The sequence below is a fragment of the Grus americana genome, chromosome 2, assembly GCF_028858705.1.
Source record: "Grus americana isolate bGruAme1 chromosome 2, bGruAme1.mat, whole genome shotgun sequence".
NCBI lineage: Eukaryota > Metazoa > Chordata > Aves > Gruiformes > Gruidae > Grus > Grus americana.
Window position 1 is genome coordinate 167,119,085 of NC_072853.1, and position 18,871 is coordinate 167,137,955.

The 18,871-nt window shown below is 43.1% G+C and overlaps 1 protein-coding gene across 5 annotated transcripts in view; it reads right to left on the reverse strand.

Annotated features, from left to right (window-relative positions):
• Positions 1-3,586: 3,586 nt before the first annotated feature.
• Positions 3,587-18,871, reverse strand: part of SNAP47 (synaptosome associated protein 47) — a 32,122-nt gene continuing 16,837 nt past the window's right edge. For 3 of the 5 annotated variants that reach the window (XM_054814135.1, XM_054814136.1, XM_054814133.1), the window contains exons 4-5: positions 17,019-17,149; positions 3,587-6,170 (exon numbers count right to left, since the gene is read on the reverse strand). In XM_054814135.1, the coding sequence (XP_054670110.1) occupies positions 6,024-6,170; positions 17,019-17,149 (278 nt within the window). In that variant the 3' untranslated portion in view covers positions 3,587-6,023. Of the gene's footprint in view, positions 6,187-6,344; positions 13,554-17,018; positions 17,150-18,871 lie in introns of those variants that run through there. The other 2 variants (XM_054814134.1, XM_054814137.1) reach the window with 2 other exon arrangements.

The window sequence follows — 18,871 nt, forward strand, 5'->3', positions numbered from 1 at the left end:
TAAAGGTATAGGCTTGGCAAACAGTTGTACTAGAAATCACGTGGTCTATTTAGGCAAATATGAATTCTGAAGCCTTACCATGGGACGTACCAATTTCTATACCTGTTACCACCTCTGTACAGCGCAGGTAGTGATTTTTACACAACTTTATGAATGCCATGAGACGACTTAAAGCTGATACACCCTCTGGTGTTCACCATACAGCATACCCAGCAAGCCCGGTCAAAAACTCAGCCTAAACCCTGTGTTAAAGATGGTGTTAAATATGCATGATTAGTGCAGCGTATTAGAGAAGAAAATGCAAGCCTGCAGCGCGGTTTGCTTCTTATGCAGAAGTTACAAGGAAAAGAATGGAGGCAGCCCAAGAGGTTCATTTCCTAGAGGAGAATTCAAGCTCTGGAAGCCGTTTCACCGAACACGGATTCCTTTTCCAGCCTCTGGCGTTCAGCAGCTTGGCAACACAGGGAGGGCTGGATGGAGATGCCGTCATGGAAGGCAGTCCCTGGCATTGCTGCGTACCTGCAATTACCCTCTCCGGTCTCTGTTCGTGTCCTCATGGCTGTAAACAACATTCACCGCCGTACAAAGCATCGCATTAAAAACACGTGACCATATGGAAGAAATCAGAACATTTCTGAGCAGCTCTTTCTTTCTCAAAAGGACCAGAGCAGAGCTCACAGACGTTATGTGCTGATACACAACAGTAATACATGCTCATTGGCTGAAGTAGAAGCAAAATGTTAAGCAGCACGTGTTTTACAAGGCTACAATAAACACTACGCAGTGATGAAAAGCCTCGCGAGCCTCACCGAGCGTCAGAAGATGGTCCTGCTCCTAACCCTATGCTTCCAAGGCTTAAGTGCAGTTTGTGGCTTAGTCCTCCTTGCAGGCTGATCCTTAAATCCATCAACGGTCTGGTGTCTCTGTTTGCATCACCCATGAAATGGGGGGACCAGTAATTCACTGAGAGGGAGGTTCCGGTGGGTTCAACATTCATTCATAGCATCCAGAACTGCTGCGTTTGCTCCCCTCGTTACAAAAGTAGCTTCACACTAGGATGGGCACTTTCAGCCTAAACTAGGACTCAAGATTATTAGCTTTTTTAGGTACTGAAGAGATGAGAAACATGTTACAAATAAGCAATTGAACCACCAAGAGGAAAGATCCTCCTTTTCTGCTGATACAAAGGGAGCATGCCCACAGTGAGCATGAACTCCGAGAGAGGATCTGAATGAAATCCCAAGCAATATGCGTGGCTGACAGTGCCAGACATGAAACCTGGTCACACTAAGGGCAGATCTTCCCCCTCAGGTTTCCTTCTCCTCCCTGAAGCAATTCCATTCCACCCAGCACAGCAGATTTCCCCTTGCAAAAATCTTAAGCGCTGCTTCCCGCCTCCAAAGCTCATTTTTTGCTGTCAGCTCCTGAGTAAATTCTCAGCCAGAAAACCCAAGGTCTACACCCAAATCTACGCCATCCTTTTGAGAGGCAAAAGCCCCATTGCTCTCCCTCGTCCTTACTACTACCTCACTCCCACGAGCATCCTTATGCTTCAATGGTTTAGCTGTCACACAAAAAGCCAAGGCAGTTCTGGCTCCGTGGGTTTTTCTCTGAGCTGCACCAAATCCAGTGCCAAGCAGGAGAGCTGAGAGCAGCAGAGCACACGGCTAACACGCAGGCAGGCACCCTTGGCAAACCAGACACCTTAAGGCTTAACCACAAACCAGGAGCTGCATCAGGCTGGTATATCAAGGCACACTGCCTGCTGTAAGGCAATAGCTTACGATACCATCATCCGTTTGGCTCTGCTCAGCTCTTATTACCCCCAGCCTGAACGATCCAGAATCTAATTAAACTCTATGATCCAGGATCTCATTAAACTCTTCGGAAACAATCAAAAAATGCCAGAATCCTGAACTCCGGCTTTTTAATTTTGGTGTTGAACTACTTTAACCCCTCTGCTGCCAAACCATAAAAGGGTTAAAATCCGTTGGTTTAAAATTAAACCACTTGATAGAAGCCAGGATGGACTTTTAAACCATTAAGCAAACACTTTCCCACTTCAAACAGGAGGCAGCTTGAATCCAGGGTGCTTGTTCCGTCTTCAACACGCTCCAGCTCACAGGCAGCTGGTCCCACACGCTGTATTTACCCTGACAAGGCAAAACGCTCGCACGGGCTCGCTGGTCTGGGATGAGCAAATGCACACCGCATGGAAAAGGCTGGGTGGGCAAAGCCCAAGCCAGCTCGCTTCCCACCGGGTGCCCGATGGACAGCCCAAGCAGCTCCGTCAGGAGCCTCGTGCCGAGCTGCCAGTCGCAAAGACGCGAGCCCGGGGCGGAAGGTGAGCCAAGCGCTGTTTACTCTGCAAAGCCCAGCTGTTAAACCTATGACTACGCCCATTACAAAATTATTTTTTCCCCCCTCTACGGGGCTGAAGTTTGACGTTGTTCACACACAGCAAGCAGAGGCAAGGGATACTGCTGCCATGGTTTGTCATATTAAAAAGTAAATACAGCCAATTTCTCTCCCAAACGCTCTTCCCAGAGGCGGGCTTCAACACTTGCAAGCAGCTTTGCTCCATTTCCTTCTGTGAAGAGCATAGCAGTGGTTTCAAAGCACTGGCTTTGGAAACACAGACAGCTATTATGAGGCTTTGGTTAAATTAATTAATTGCCTGAAAAAAGCTCCTTACACCACTTGTCTGAGGATTGCAAAGTGCCATGTTTATTACCAGCGTTTCAATGATTCCACAGAAGACATTCAAACTCCCATGCAGAAACACATTTAAGCTCCAGTCATTTCAGGCTCACGCATCGCTGCCACGAACACACATTGGATTATAAACCAACCATATGATACAGTACAATCTCCTCCTGTTTTGCAGGAGCTGAAAAGCCTTCCCAAGTACAGCCTTTTTATTTTTTAGGTTAGAATCTTTTATTAGGTTTTTTCCTTATGTCTCTTAAAGACAAAGCCCCCCACTTTTCACATTGTAGAACTACAAACTGTGCATATAAAAGGCAAAAATTATCCTAGAAATATGTCTCTCAGCCTCATGCAGATGACAATTACGTCAGTGAAGAATGAAGCACAAGAATCTTGTTTGACACTTGTTACCTGCTGCACCTTCTCCCATGGAGCACAGGCACAGATTTGCAACGTTATTTGGAAAATGCTGCTGCTTGGGTTTAAGGTAGAAGGGAACTTAGAAGGCTCTAAGGACTGTTCACATTAACAGAAGCTGCATTATTACACAATAAGAGATGTCTTGGTTAGAATAAAATCTTTATACTTGTGTACCAGGAAACTGTTCAAATTGTGACATGGCTGAGCAGTTCTTAGTCCACTCTAAGAGCTGGAGCAGCTCCTGTGCAAGTCTCCGGGACGCTGTACTGACACTCACCCACTTCACTGTCCAGCTGAGGATAGCTGACATTCACATTGATAATATTTCACCAGTTAATATTTTCCTTTTTTTTTTAATTAAACCCCCCCCACACCTATCCTAAATCCTAACTCTACAAGGCGGATAGAGTAGTGTTAAGCGCAACTTCTCAGCCAAATGAATACAAGAGAGAAGATCACTATTTCAAGATATTTAATAAGAAGAAATTACAGATTGAAATTCGGGCACAAGAAATTCAGCTAATGCACAGCTCCAGAATGGGTTACTTCTTACAAACAATATTACGATTTTTTGCTTTAGCGTGGACATGTTGGACTAACACAAACCACAAAATACTGAATCAGATGCAACACCTAGTGCTAAAAATCACAACAATAAAAAGTATGGCACAAGGAATGCTAAACTAAACGATGTGTAATTAGTATTTACTTTTGGCAATCCTCGTTTGGACTAATTCAGTGTAGAGCTTCATTCCTGGTCAGCACCAGGTTCAGTTAACATACATTTTGTGCAAAGTGTACTTTTAAATTAATCTAATAATTAGTTGTGTAAACATATCTTCCTTTCACAGAAAACCAACAGTGATTTGGGTATCAGAAACAAGCAAGAGAACCCCAGATAATATTTTATTTCACAGTATATAGTGTATGTATATATAATCACCATATTCAGCAAGTAGGTAAAGTGCATGCCAGTAACAACTTGGACTGTAAATGAAGAACTTGCAGTGCAGAAGTACACTTTACTCCAATACTAACAAACTAATATGAAGTAATACAAAACAAGGTAGAGTAAGATCTTGAAAACAACATACTCTACATGATATACTGTACCTTTCTTTAAAAGGTAAGCTGAATTACTCTGAAACAGGAAAATTTCACATTGACTATCAGTGGAATAAACATTTCAAAGCTTCACTAGTTAAAAATATTGCACCAAAAGTGTTGTATTTGAAAGCAATACAAGAATTTTTTAATATAAAAACACTTAAAAAAAAAAGACATATTACAACAGCTACTTTAACTAAAATAGCTGGTAAACTGCAGGAATTGATGAAACGTGAGTTCTCTGCCACAGACAATAGATAAATGGATTACCTGGAATCTCTCCTATACAGTATCAAGTTAGCTAGCAGGGGAAAAGGTCTCCACTGTCCTGTAGTCTCGATGGAGCCAAAACCTATTAGACAACAATTGATAGTATTCCCTTTTATTTTAGAAATACAGGTCTACAAGAAGTCTTGAAATGCTTCACCACCAGTTAATGCAAATAAATAAAAGCCAGAAGATAGATGGATGTACCATAACTATGTTATACAGACATCTGCAGCTCCGACCATAGGCCCCTCACCTGTGAATCTGGAGTAGACACACAAACCCCACGTGATGCTCCACACAACTCATGAAGTTCTTGTTTAGAGAGTTGGGGACAAACTGTAGGGAGATCCTTGGAAAATGAAGGACAGAGAAGTAAAGGGACAAGAGACCTTCCACTAATATCCATCAGAGACGTGGGAGCCCAGATCCAACACGGTATTTAGGGACCACACTGAGTGAACGCTGTGCTCGTGACGCTCTGAGGACGCTGCATCCCACATCAAGCTATTATCAAAAATATAAAACCACTGTGTGCAAGTGAGGGATACAAACAGTGAATTCCAAGATCTGAATAAATTCGCCTGTGAAGAAAATTACTTTCTCCACTTTCCTTCAATTCCCTCGCTACACGCGCAGTTTAAAGGGGAAAAATAAAACACGTGGAAACATGCAGATGATCATCGAAGATCAGCAGTCCCTTTTCAGAAAGCTGAAGCATGTATTTAACTTTGACACTTACTTTTTATAAGTGATTTAAGGAAAATATTTATCGAGTGGCAAAAAAAAAAATAATCTGCTCAATAAGCAGATGCCTCTACCAATGCATGTACATTCATTAACCCTCTTCTCTTTATTTCCCAGGACATGGCAACAGACAGCTGTGGCCACTAAGTCTTCATCACTCTTATAAAATTTCTGGGTACATTAAAAGCATGATTGAAACCTATTAAAACTATTTGCTCAGGGAACACAAGGTTTTATCACCATCATTTGCTCACCTCAGCATTAACTTACAAAAAAAGCCTCAATGATTTGCAGTTGGACATCTGGCCCTTAGTTCAGCTATTATTAAAGAAAGACTTTGAGAGAGAATTAATAGGCTGTAATCATCTAAAGTAGTCTCATACACAGTTCATTTCTCCTTCACTTCTTCATTGCAGTAAAAAAAAAAACCACTTTCAAAAGCAGCAACATAAAAAAGCACATAAAAGTTGATTCAGATTATATCACATCCTTTCATATTTACAGATTTTCTGTAGTAAAGAATCCACTATCATTGTTTCACTGCAATTAAAAGTCTTGGCCTTTTTAATCCTAAAACAGCCTTCAAGCATCATCCAAGTCTGGAAACATTTTCAAAACCCTCAGGAACTCGACAACAGCAGCATCGTATTCCAGACAATGTTGCAAACACCTCCCATGCAATCAAAGCGTCTGTTAAAGAAACAGTCTTGAAGAATACAGTTCCTCGATCCTCCTCTTCCTCACAAAACCATTCCCACTGGCTCCAGCAGGCGCTACGTTAGTTTCTTTATCCTGCGGTTCTGCTTGTCAATATTCAGCGTTGCGCGGTCTACAGAGGTAGTGATGGAATCGAGAGCTTCATCCTGTCTCTCCAGCTCAGCTTCTGTCTCCAAGGCAAGGCCCTTCAGTTTCTTTAGTATCTGTCAGAAGAAAAGACTGAGAGCTTTCAGCAATCGACCAGCCGGTTCTTTGAGAAATGTAATAGACCCATGGCAATTAGTTATTTCATTGCTTTAAATGACCAAATCATTTGTTGGAGTCTGCCCTGAAGCGTGCTGGTAAAAGGACACAGGTCTTGCTCCGATGAGCTGAATTGAGATGAACCAAACAATGAACCAAAGACCAGAAAAATCAAAGCTGAGATGTTAGGATTATGGGGCGGGGGGGGGGGGGGGCAGGGGATAAACTGGAAACAAAAACTCAGTGTAAACATCAGCTTTTTGCTGGCTCTTTCGTTATCTCCTTGGCACGTCTGCATCTGAGAGCAGTAGCTTCTCCTGAGAGGCTGCGCATGTTGAGAGCCAATGCAGAGAGAGAGTACGGCTGGTGCAAAACCAGGAGGCGATCGGGCGGCTGAAGGCATAGCAAGGCTAGGCAGGGACCAGGTCAAAGGACAGAAAACGTTTATTAAAATCCACTAAAGAGTGTCATTGGATGGAGCAAAAAGGAAAAAGTGAGATTTAGGCAACCAAACAAATAATTTTCAAGGGACTAGAGGGTGGTGTGGTAGGAACAGACATCAGGCGGCCAAGAGGCTGACGCTGTACCTGAGATGAGAAAAAACAGATGCACTGGCTACAGCTCTATTCCAGGCTGCAAGCATTGTTTTACGTATCAACCAGTTTACACTACACTTAGCAAATTACTGTTCATATGCGGGACTGTAAGCAAATACCCTGAACTACTCCAAAATTGTGAGGAGACCTTGTTGTCTGAAAAAGCCTGTAGATACTGGTCTGGACAGGGCAGAAGCCTCTGAAGTGAAAGGAGGTCAGGCTGACGCATTCTTAAGGCTAGGAGACATCCCTAATGGTACCATACACTGACTTATGGGACCTACTCAACTTTTATTTTCATCATTTCACACAACCAAGTCCAAGTGCAGAGATCCAAACAACACAAGAAAAATCTGTCTTAATTCCTTACCCTGTAACGCTGGCTCCTTTTAGCAGCAGTCCAAGGCATGAGTTATATCATTGCCTTTTCTTCCCTCTTGTGGCTACTCCCTTAATAAGCCTGCTGCATGAACTGAAAGCACCTGCCTGACAGGCAGACCTCAGCTGCCTTCCCTCAGACACATCAGAGGGAGATTTAAAAGCATCATATCATACCAACTGAAAATCCAGCTTCTCAGTCACTTCAGATCATAAAGGGGTTGTCTCTGCTGGCCTACATGATCTGCTTCCTCAGGCATCCATGGATGGGTCCATGAGGATATCCTCACACTGCCTGCTTAATAAGAGCAGTTTATCCAATCAATTACAATAAGAGTCTCCAAGAAAGCAAATTATCCCACAAATACTGTGGTACATGAGCATCCAGGTAACGCTACTGAAGACACCAGATCTGCAGCCTAACAAAATTAATCTGTGGCTTTTAGTAAAATAGGAGAACAGAGTTATACTCTGTACATGTTTAATCTTATTTTTCTCAAAGCAACTGGCAAACTCTGCTTTCTTGTTTTCCTTTTAGGAGAGAGATATATATATATATATAATCTTCCCCCAGAAAGCTGCTGTGAAACATCAGCTTTATCCACACATGGGTCTGAATTCCACAGCAGTCTCATCGTTTGCAGCTATGCAAGTTACTGGTTTGAGAAAACCAGCGAGGAATATCATATCTAGCTGGAATGGCAGGGGAATTTTACGCAGACAAAATGCTTTGACTAAAGCTGGACGTCAGCCACAGTAGAGAGATTTATCTCGTAAAATATCTCTCAGCTCTTTCCATAAATCACAAGCAGCTAGAAATACGTCTGTGTGAATAACTGTTTTTGCAATTTGGCTGCCAAAGCAAAAATACAAAACTAAATCATGGATCAAGCTTAATCTACCTTTTTCTGTTCTTACCAGAACTACAAGCTAAAACCCACTCTGTTTCTATCCCAAATGATACACGTCAGGTTCTGTAAGAAAGCAAGGCCGAATTCCCCAAACTGGACGTGGTAGACAGGTGTAGGCCACGCACCAAAAAGAAAAATGATATGATCAGATCTATCATGGGTGTGATTCAGAACCCGGGTCTGGATTAAGGTCTTGCCTCTCCTGAGAAATAACTGTATTACTTGGAAATGGGAAGTTCAGAGGTGACTCTCCCTCAGTCCTTCCTTTGAGCTTCTTCTGCATATATTTTATATCTACAAACATACATATAAATACATAAAATAAAATAGCCAGTACTACATGAAATGACTCCTACCATTCATAAAGTCACGTGTAATTAAGATTGGAAAAGACCTCTGAAGGTCTTCTGGTCCATTCCACCCAACTAAGAGCAGGGCCAGCTTCAACATTCAGCTGAGAGAAGATGATAGGGTTTCAGCCTCCACTCCAGTAAACTTTTAATTCTCTATACTAGTTTAAAAGAGAAGAGACCTCACTCATTCAGTACATCCTAAAGGATGGCAGCGAAAGACAATGTGCTTTGTCATTTGCAGATAATTTAAAGATGGTCCACGCTGACATTTTTTCAACAAGTTTACTAAAAAGTTTTATGCAAGAGCATCCCAAAATTTGTCTCCCAGCTCAGCAGAATAAAAGCAGCAGCAGCTGCCGACACTTTCTAGATCATGGCTTGATGCACGCTCCAGAATGGTCCCTCTGGCCATTCAACACCTCCACCTTCTACTGCAACAAAGCACACACTTTCGGAGGTTTCTCCCTAAGCACCCTTAGCGGTGTGATAAGTTCAGCTTTCCTGAGCTGTGTCCTCACCCAGTTCATCTCTGAAATCCACAGAGGCGAACACAGAAGGTAAATGTTGTGACAGGCAATGCAAGCCTCCAAGAGAGCTAGGCAGCAAAGCAGGGGCTGGCACGAGAGGATTCAGAAAGGAAGCAGGGACACTCCCCCTTCCCCATCTCTCCAAGGGCACCCAACTTATTTGTAAATCAAAGTTGTGCCAAAAAGGCCCAGGTTTGCCATGAAAAACAGTTTATTTCTAGTTTCAAACCAGATTACTTTCGATAGGCTTTGCATTCATTACAGCATACTTAACATTTAAAATACAGAAAAAGACACAATTGTTGAGAACAGAAAAGCTTTTAAAATACGAAAGCAGTAAAATGGAAACTCAGCTGGCTACAGGGCTCTGCTCAGTTCACCTGCCAATTAGGCTCTGCCTTGAAACGCAGCGGGCGATGACGATGTGGTTACTCACACACAAAAATAAAAGGCAAGCGGCTCACTTTCATCTCTTAATTCTCTTTGCCTAAGAGTCTGGTAATAAATCCCTTAACCCTTTGTCTGTCAGCAGCTTCAACCGTTCAAGCCGAGTGCTGCTACTGAATCCAATGGGACCCAAAACGGTTAAGATGCTTTTCCAGCACAGCTCACAGAGCTTGCTGGAAAGAGTTACTGGAATCTGAAGTCTGGCCAAAGCTGGTCACTATTTTTGCAAAGCAAAACGATGGCAAGATGTCTAGTTATCACTGCTCCAGTTCTGTCAGCTGCTCAGAGCAGCAGTGCCTTCTGTGCCAGCACGTAATTTGGATGGTGAACCAAGACATGAAAACTCAGCATGAAACTCTATCTGTTACACAAAGCCAAACAGCAGGTATGAGCCCATCAAAGACGCATTTTAAAGGCGCATTTCCTCAGGCACTGGTCAATCTCACATGGAGACAGCCTCAGATTTATGCCACCAGATTATAATTTGGAAATTCTGACTTACTTAGCTCCATGGCTCTGCCACAGATTTTCTGTGCGACTTCAGGCAAATTACCTAATATTCCCACGCACAGAGTTCTTGCTGCAAAAACCAAGGAAGTAAATTTGTCACTGCTCTCCAAATCCACCCTAAGTGTTCAACTAAGCAGACTTGGGCCTTGCTGGAAGAAGAGGCGTCCACCCAAGCTATGTACCCCAAGTTCTTGTACATACTATAGGGACCTAGATAACACAGTGCAGTTTAGGTCATGATTCATCTGCTCTGTTTTATGTACCTGCTTAAGGAAGAGTTCAAACACTGCCCGTTCCTCTCTGCTTTGGCTCAGGCGAGAACTGAGCAACCAGCTTAGCTGGAGACAGTCACAGCACAGACACAGACGGAATGATGGGAGAGGGCTCCAAGCCCATGAACCAGTCCACTACTTAGCTCTATTACTTCATCACCTTGCCACACCACCTGAAGACCTAAACCTGAAGCCAGGCACTGTACAAACAGAGACTGTATCCTAAAGATCTTACAATGGAGACCTAAGTTTAGTTTGGGGCCTGAGATGCCATCATAACAATGCAATTTAGCTAAAGCTTGTGAAATACATTCTACCATCTCAATACACTGAGTAACCAACAATAAGATACAGTGTCACTGTGCAGGAAGTACTGCCAATTGCAGTTTGAATTCCCTGAAATCCTCCCTGAGATCCCGTGTTGGGTTTGCATGGCAAGGTTTTGGTAGCGGGGGGGGCTACAGGGGTGGCTTCTGTGAGAAGCTGCTAGAAGCTCCCCCTGTGTCTGATAGAGCCAATGCCAGCCGGCTCTAAGACGGGCCCACCGCTGGCCAAGGCCAAGCCAATCATTGCTTCTGTGATAACATATTTAAGAAGGGAAAAAAAAACAGTTAGAGAGGGCTTTTGCAGCCGGAGAGAGGAGTGAGAAGATGTAAGAAACTCTGCAGACACCAAGGTCAGTGCAGATGGAGGGGGAGGAGGAGCTCCAGGCACCGGAGCAGAGATCCCCCTGCAGCCCGTGGTGAAGACCATGGTGAAGCAGGCTGTCCCCCTGCAGCCCATGGAGGAAGGATGAGGGGGTGTAGAGATTCCACCTGCAGCCCGTGGAGGACCCCACGCCGGAGCAGGTGGAGGCACCTGAAGGAGGCTGTGGCCCCGTGGGAAGCCCATGCTGGAGCAAGCTCCTGGCAGGACCTGTGGACCCATGGAGAGGGGAGCCCACGCTGGAGCAGGTTTGCTGGCAGGACTTGTGACCCCGTGGGAGAGACCACGCTGGAGCAGTTCGTGAAGGTCTGCACCCCATGGGAGAGACTCACATTGGAGAAGTTCCTGAAGGACTGTCTCCCGTGAGAGGGACTCCATGTTGGAGCAGGGGAACGATGAGAGGAGTCCTCCCCCTGAGGATGAAGAAGCAGCAGAAACACCGTGTGCTGAACTGACCGTAACCCCCATTCCCTGTCCCCCTGTGCTGCTGGGGGGGGGCAGAGGTTGAAGCCAGGAGTGAAGTTGAGCCCGGGAAGATGGCAGGGGTGGGGGGAGGTGTTTTAAGAGTTGATTTTATTTCTCATTCCTCTACTCTGTTTTGCCTGGTAATAAATTAGATGAATTCCCTCTCTAAGTTCGGTCTGTTTTGCTCACGATGATAATTAGTGAGTGATCTCTCCCTGTCCTTATCTCGACCCACAAGCTTTTTGTTATACTTTTTTTCCCCTGTTTAGTGAATGAGGGGAGTGATAGAACGGCTCTGGTGGGCACCTGGCCCCCAGCCAGGGTCAACCCACCACAGATCCACTCCACTATCCCTGTGCAAGTGAGGTCTGAATGCTAGAACAGAGCACATATAACCAGAAACAAGTCTTGAATGCTGCTTCCCCAGCCAAATTCATCTGTTAAGGCACAAAGAACTGGCATTTGCAGTGCTCTGAACTGCTGTGCAAACAGAGGTTTTGACAGTGATAACTTCTCACAATTTAATACAGTGCTTCATCTCTGTGCTGAACATAGTGAAGGAGAGCAAGAAAGGGGGACAACACCTAAAATATTCCAATTCACAGTCCCATTACAAGCTCAAATCCACAATAAGGATTGAGTGATCTTGCACCAAAAAGATTAAGAGGCCTGTCCACATCCTCTCCTGCTGCATCTGGAAGTGGGCAGGGAGACAGCAGAGAGCAGAAACAACTTAAACCGCTGCAACAATTTGCTAGAGGACATTTGTCAATGCCTCATGAGACAAGTGCAACTTACCATAACAAAAATCTATGGATTTGTGTTGCTTTAACATGCTTCCTGTTTGGGATTGCCACTACCAGCACTTGCATGTAGCTATGCAAAGCACAGATGTCCCTTCACCTTGTTCCAGAGTTGCATTTGGTGTACAAATACTCAAGCTCTACACCACCCACTAGCAAAAGTGCTCCTGCCTGCTCCAGAAAATCAGGCTGTCTCTTGTAGCACAAAACTTCTGAGCACAGAAAACACAGGAACAGGCAAGTTTGGCAGGACAGCTGGTCCCTTGTATCTGAAGTACATAAAAGCAGACAAATTTTAAAGCATCTGTTCTTTTGAGCCAGTGGCTATGTGGACAGTATGTAAGGGTCACAGTTTACTATCTTATTCTTAGTGGCTGATTTCTCATTAATTCTTCTTGGACTGATACAGAAGTCTGATTTCACTTACTTTCTCTAGGAGTACTAAGCACTCATGGTGCCACTAACATAGCACTGGCCTCGCCTGGAAAAAAAAATACTCAAGCAGCTCCACCGGCTTCACTACCACCTTTTATTTTGGTACCATTAAATACTTAAGTTACACACGAGCAAATACAAAAGTGCTATTTGTAAGGACCTCAGTTCTCTCCCTGTATTATGCTGTCCAAAAAAATAAGTCCTGGGCATGGTCATTACACGTGTCTGTTAAGATCAGTTGTCTGTTGATCACTACAGGCCATGGAACAAGGCAACCCTATGAGCAAATTTGGTATTTAGCACTTGGAATGAATGGTTCCTCAACAAAACACTTTTTCTCTGACCTAACGGTTATGATTTCCTGAAATGAGGGCATGATAAAAGGGTAAATAAACACTGAAGAGACTCTGAAAGTAGCAAAGGACTGAAATAGAGCCATCTAGACCCAAGAAGACATCGAGGAAGAAAATGTCAAAGATATGCACTGGGATGTGTTCCCCCCCGCCGATGTTACAGAATTAACTTCTTTAATACTATCTCTGTCTTCATGGTACACACGATCTGCAGACAGTAAATATCAGGCAACAGTTCTTTGGCAGGAACAGTTTCAGAAATTAGAAAGCACTGGTTTGGCAAAATAAATTCAAATTTAGTAAATTCCGCCCCCCTCAACCACATCCCTTAAGCTAATATTATCATACCCCCTCCCACACCCAGTGCCATTATGTCAGCCATAGCGAGGCAGGAGTCAGCAGCTCAGCCAGAGACCACAGGACCTTCGTAGGCTTTTCTTCCTCCAGCTCTATAGCACAGCTATGGAACGCAGCTCACACCGCCACAAACTCTGTGGTTTTTAACATAAACGTCCCTTCATGGAGTCCTGGTGAGGTCGTTTACTCAGGCACCCAATCGGAACTGCAGACCGCTCAGGGCTTCCAGCTCTAATAGAGGGAATTTAGTATCATTCAAGAATTTCTGTTGCAAAACATCTATTCTCATTACTGAGAGTACTTCGGTTTTGAGGAGAGAGGAAGAGACACAACTAGTTTTTGTTCATCACAAATTCCTCTTACTTCTCCAACTTCAAAAGTTCTGCTGGACTTACATCACAAGTGATGAGGGAGATGGAGCAGAGCTCTTCTGGGTTTTGTGATTTTGTTCTGCTTTTTTTAAAAACAAGTGCTTGCATTACAGATAATCAAAGAATAAAAGATCATAATACTTGAGAGGAAACAGCTCAGGAAAATGCTGTAATTATCAACATAAGGACCTCAAATACTTTTCATTCATTCATGGAAGAGTGATGACACAAGTATCATTGTCTTCAATGCATGTTAATGCTTTGCACTTTGACAGTTTTCCCCCTTCACTCTCTAAATGCTTTGCAAACATAATTAACCATCATCCTGCTCGTTCCCAAAGTGGGAGCTGAACTGAAGCAGTGCAAAGGAGCAACTGCATCAGTGGAAGACAAGCCTGTGCTGTGGGGTAAAATGACTATGTGTACTGCTCACTGAGAAGACATATTTGGAGAAAAAAGGACAAAGGAGCAGGCTACACCCCAGCAAGGAGTACCCTACAACCTAGCTCACAACTGACTGCTTAAGGCCACGCAGCTGGAAAGGAGATAAAGCTCCTGGTTCCCTGCCCTGCTTTCTATTTATGGACTTAACCCGCTTCCCAACTATAAAATGACTGAATATGGCAAATATAACCTTAGAAAAAGCCTCGTCATACCTTAGATAAGCATTAAATATCTTGCTCAAATGTAGTTTCAAGATCTTCACCTCCACGCTTCCAAGGGTTCAATACCCAAAAGGCTTTGTATGGCGTTTAGAATCATAGAATTGTTTTGGTTGGAAAAGACCTTTAAGATCATCAAGTCCAACCGTTAACCCAGCACTGCCAAGTCTACCACTAAACCATGTCCCTAGGCACGACATCTACACATCTTTTAAATACCTCCAGGGATGGTGACTGCATCACTTCCCCAGGTAGCCTGTTCCAGTGATTAACAATCCTTTCGGTGAAGAACTTTTTCCTAATATCCAACCTAAACCTCCCCTGGCACAACTTGAGATTATTTCCACTTACCATGATGCTGTGCCTGAATACATCTCCAGCCTCCATACCTTTCAAATCCAATTTACCGGTGGGAACTCCTCCCTACAATGACACTTTCCTTCACTTTCACATCTTTACACTTTCTCTCTAAACTTCACCACATTCTCTCCTAACAAAACCGAAAGATCCTGAGCTATTTCACTCTGCTTTGCACTTTACAGCAATAAAACGCAGTGCTTGGACAACTCCTGGGAGCAGCTGGAGACACACCAGTGTATATAAGATGAGAGGCTTCATTCCCAATTCACAAGATTTGTTGGAATATGCTGAACTCCTCATCCTCTGCTTCCTCCATCACAACCAACTGCTTTGATAATATCAAGCACCAACAAACGCTGGTGTTCATCTGTCAAGAACTGGCCCTGGGGAAGCAATTCTTAGAGAACTTTTTTTTTTTTTTTTTGCAAGGTGTAGCAAAAAGTGTCTTCAACAGCGGTCTATGACCAACAACCCTTTCTACCGTATTTAGCTTTTTTCGGTCTGGTTACAAATCAGAATAGAGTGGTGAAAAGCTGACATTTAAGGAAGGAACAACTAGCCTTTCTGAATACATAACAGCTGTACAAAGTGTATGCATGCATGAATAATAGATTGCTGATATTTGTACAGCTACAATTGAGAAATACTCTCCCTTAAAATCCTCCAAAAGGTCAACGCTGCTGCAGAAAATGCTTATTGTTTGATAAAATGATAGATTGTGGAGATAAGCTCTTTAAAATATGAGAAGGGAGAATGATTAAATGGCGAATAGTCCATTCTGTTTTTGAAAAAGCCCAAATAAGATATTTCAGTCAAAAGATCTTGATTATATTTTGGTTATAGAAACAAGTTTTGGTCTAAAACTGTGTATTTATGCAGTGACTCCTAGTAAGGAAAAGGAACAGGAGTTTTATAGTAATTACGGCATGTACCTTAAAATTATTAATGACTGGAATGATGATTAAAGAGGCTTGACTCTCAGGGAACAGGTGCTCAGCAATTATTGGAAAAAAAATTAGGCCAATTCAAGGCCTGTCAGTTTGGCATTCAGATCCTCTCCCCACCCACACCACCTCACAAACTCACCCCGAATCATTAACTGGCTTAAAAATTCTTGGCTTGGTGTGGTATAAATAAATACCAGAATTGTCTTTTGAGTGCTAGTTAATCTTGAAAGTGTTTTGTTTTAAATACTGGCCATTTAACACTGTCCACTATCCAGCACAGAGAATTTCAGAAATTTCTGAAATTAACCTTCAACAAAGGTTAAACTCTCACCTAACTGCCTTTGGTTAATTTTAATAAATAGATTTTTCTTGCAAGAAGATTTCATTTTGAGCCATAAGCCAGTGCTTGTGACTCTCAGATGCACTCAAGCTAACCGAAGTTGCTGTATTCTAATTCTCAACTATAAAATAAAAGAAGGGGGCTAGAAAACTGTAGGTTTGGCTAAGTAAGAGGCAACAGAGTTAGAAAATTCACATGACACTATCACCAAGCTACAGATGGAATATTAAAGAGAATAAGATGCTAGAGGGAAAAAAAAAATATCAAGAATAAAGTTTATTCTTCAACCACATCTTCTGATGTGGCTGTGATCATCACCAGTAAACCTATTTTAATGGAAAAACCACTAAAACCATACTCCCTTGCTCCTCCAGTTACTTCACTGTTTCAGATCAACCACATAGTACAAAGAGGGATTCTTCACTAAAAGTTCTGAACATCAGCTATGAGAGAAATTCCTTAAAGAGCCATTTAGAGAAACAATATCAGACTGGATTACTTTAAATAAATATTTTTTTCTAGTAAAACCTCCAACCTATTTCCCCTTTATTAATTTGCTGGACTGCATACTAATTTCCTAACTACAAGTTCTCTCTGTGTGATTATAAAACACTTTATTCAGCTTTGTGGATGTTTCTGAAATAGAACTACTACTCCTTACTAAAAAGGGTAAGATAGCATAGGGAAAACAAAGAACCTGAAAATGATTTAATTGTTAAGCTGCTTAATCTTCAGAAAAAACAGGTTACGGTTAAGGATTTTCCTCGGGTTATAATCCCATCACTTAATATATTTTGCTGATAATCCCTGATTTGTTCAAAATAGTTAAAAACAAATCTGAAGTTATCAGTGTATTTTAATCACAGGATTGATTAATTTTTAAAATATGCCCATATAAATTTAGGGAGAGGAATATTTTGTTAAGGACAATGACTATGTTTCTGATGATGAAAACGCATGTAGAAGGAAGAAGAGGGATTGAAACAACTCTTCTCAAAAGTTATCTCAATTTATACCTGTTTAAGCTCTTTTGCTTCTTCCTGGGAGATCTTCTCTTGCTTCTCCAGCTGAACCTGCTCACTGTCCATCCCTTCTTTGCCTCCCACCGGAGAGCCGGGCTGCACCACTCCTCCCAGGAGTCCTGTGGCTGCAAGAGAAATTCCCGTGGTCAGACTGCCATCTCCTGTGCCATTGGGGAGGACTAGTGCTAGTATCAAAGTGGTTGACCTTTGCTTTGCTCCATAACAGTTTGCAAGGGGACAAGCCTAACCCAACCTTGCCCATTAAGCTATGTTCGTCTAGAAAGGATTCAAGCTATATTTTGTACAACACCTAACCCGGAGGTGACCAGGCTGCGAGAGATGACTTATTATTAAAGGCCACATTTGGAGAATGGGTTCATTTTAGGCTGGGGGGGATTCATCTGAACAGAGAACGAAGCAGCAGCAACACACTCCCAATCAGATAAACATGGATTCTCCACCTGCTGCTGCTTCTTCTCTCTTTAATCTTTTTAATTAAAGAATTTAAAAGTGATGGATCAGGGACAGAGCCCAAGAGTCAAGTCAGCAAACCCTTGAAACAGAAGGGCAACACTGACGCTAACAGCCACCCCCAGCTAAGCAGTGTGGACGCAATCCCTCGTGTAACATGCCACCTGTCCTTTATTTAAAGCATCAGCTCTTATTGCAGTATCTGATACTACCCAGCAGGGTAGCAGGGACATGCTGCAAGGAAAGGTTGTTATTTCTGATGCAGATGGGTGCTAAACACCCGAGACACACATCTTGCCTCCTAGAAGCGTTTCAAACATCTCCAAAGCTCTCCCAATTAAAGAGGTACCAAGAAGGAAGCTAACACTACCTCTGTCACCCACGAGCACATGGTCTGACCCAGCACAGGACAACAGCAGCTCTTATGTACATCAGAGCTGAAAGCACCTCAGATGCCAGAGTTCACTGCCAGGTTGAAGAGCTGGTGCCCAGCTGGCTGGCCAACTGACGGTGTACACCTGACCGCCTTGGATAGCATTACTTCCCCATGAAAAGGGAGACAAAAGCTAAACCAAAAGTACCAAACCCTAAATCCCTCTCAAGTAATTACTGCAAACTCATAATCCCTGGAATTATTCAGTTATCAGCCTGAGAGTCACTGGACTCAGGCACCATCAAGATTTAAGACAAGCAAGTCATTCACTGTACTAATGTTACCCTGTGCAAATGCTCCTTGTATTCAGAGGGGCTAAGAACCAGGCACTGAAAAACGCTGCTTATGGTAAATTACTGTCGTGGTCTCCCTCGGGGGACAAAGTGGGGAGGGAATGACAGACCTTCCTACGGCAGCAAATAGCCAGACGAGATTCTTTGTGTTTCTTATCATCTGAGTGTCACCATATGCTAATTATTTCATTAAAACAATAAATCTATCCATTTCACTCCATTAATCTTGCCGAGGACAAGAACAGGAGGGGGATATGACAAAGCCACACAAAAAGAACAGGATGAGGAAGGAAATCTGGTATTTCCCTGCAATTTTCTGGTTTAAAAGAGGGAGAGAATTGAATAGAAAGGCAGAAACATTCAAAAAGCAATTTTAGTTCGTTTTTGTTACACCCAGTTGGACTGCAAGACTCGCTGCCACCACATGAGGACAAGCAGCTACTAAACCTCTGAACAAAGCTCTGGAAACTCGTAATAATGAGAACACTTGGTCACAGGGGTAAGCAGGAAAAATTCGGCAGCCTCAAAAGGGATAAAAATCTGTGAATGCCAGTCTCCACCTATAGGATTAAGACAGCACTGCCCTAGACTGTTATACTGCAGATGCACCGTAGGATTTCTTGCGCTTTTTAATCCTGGGTAACTGTTAT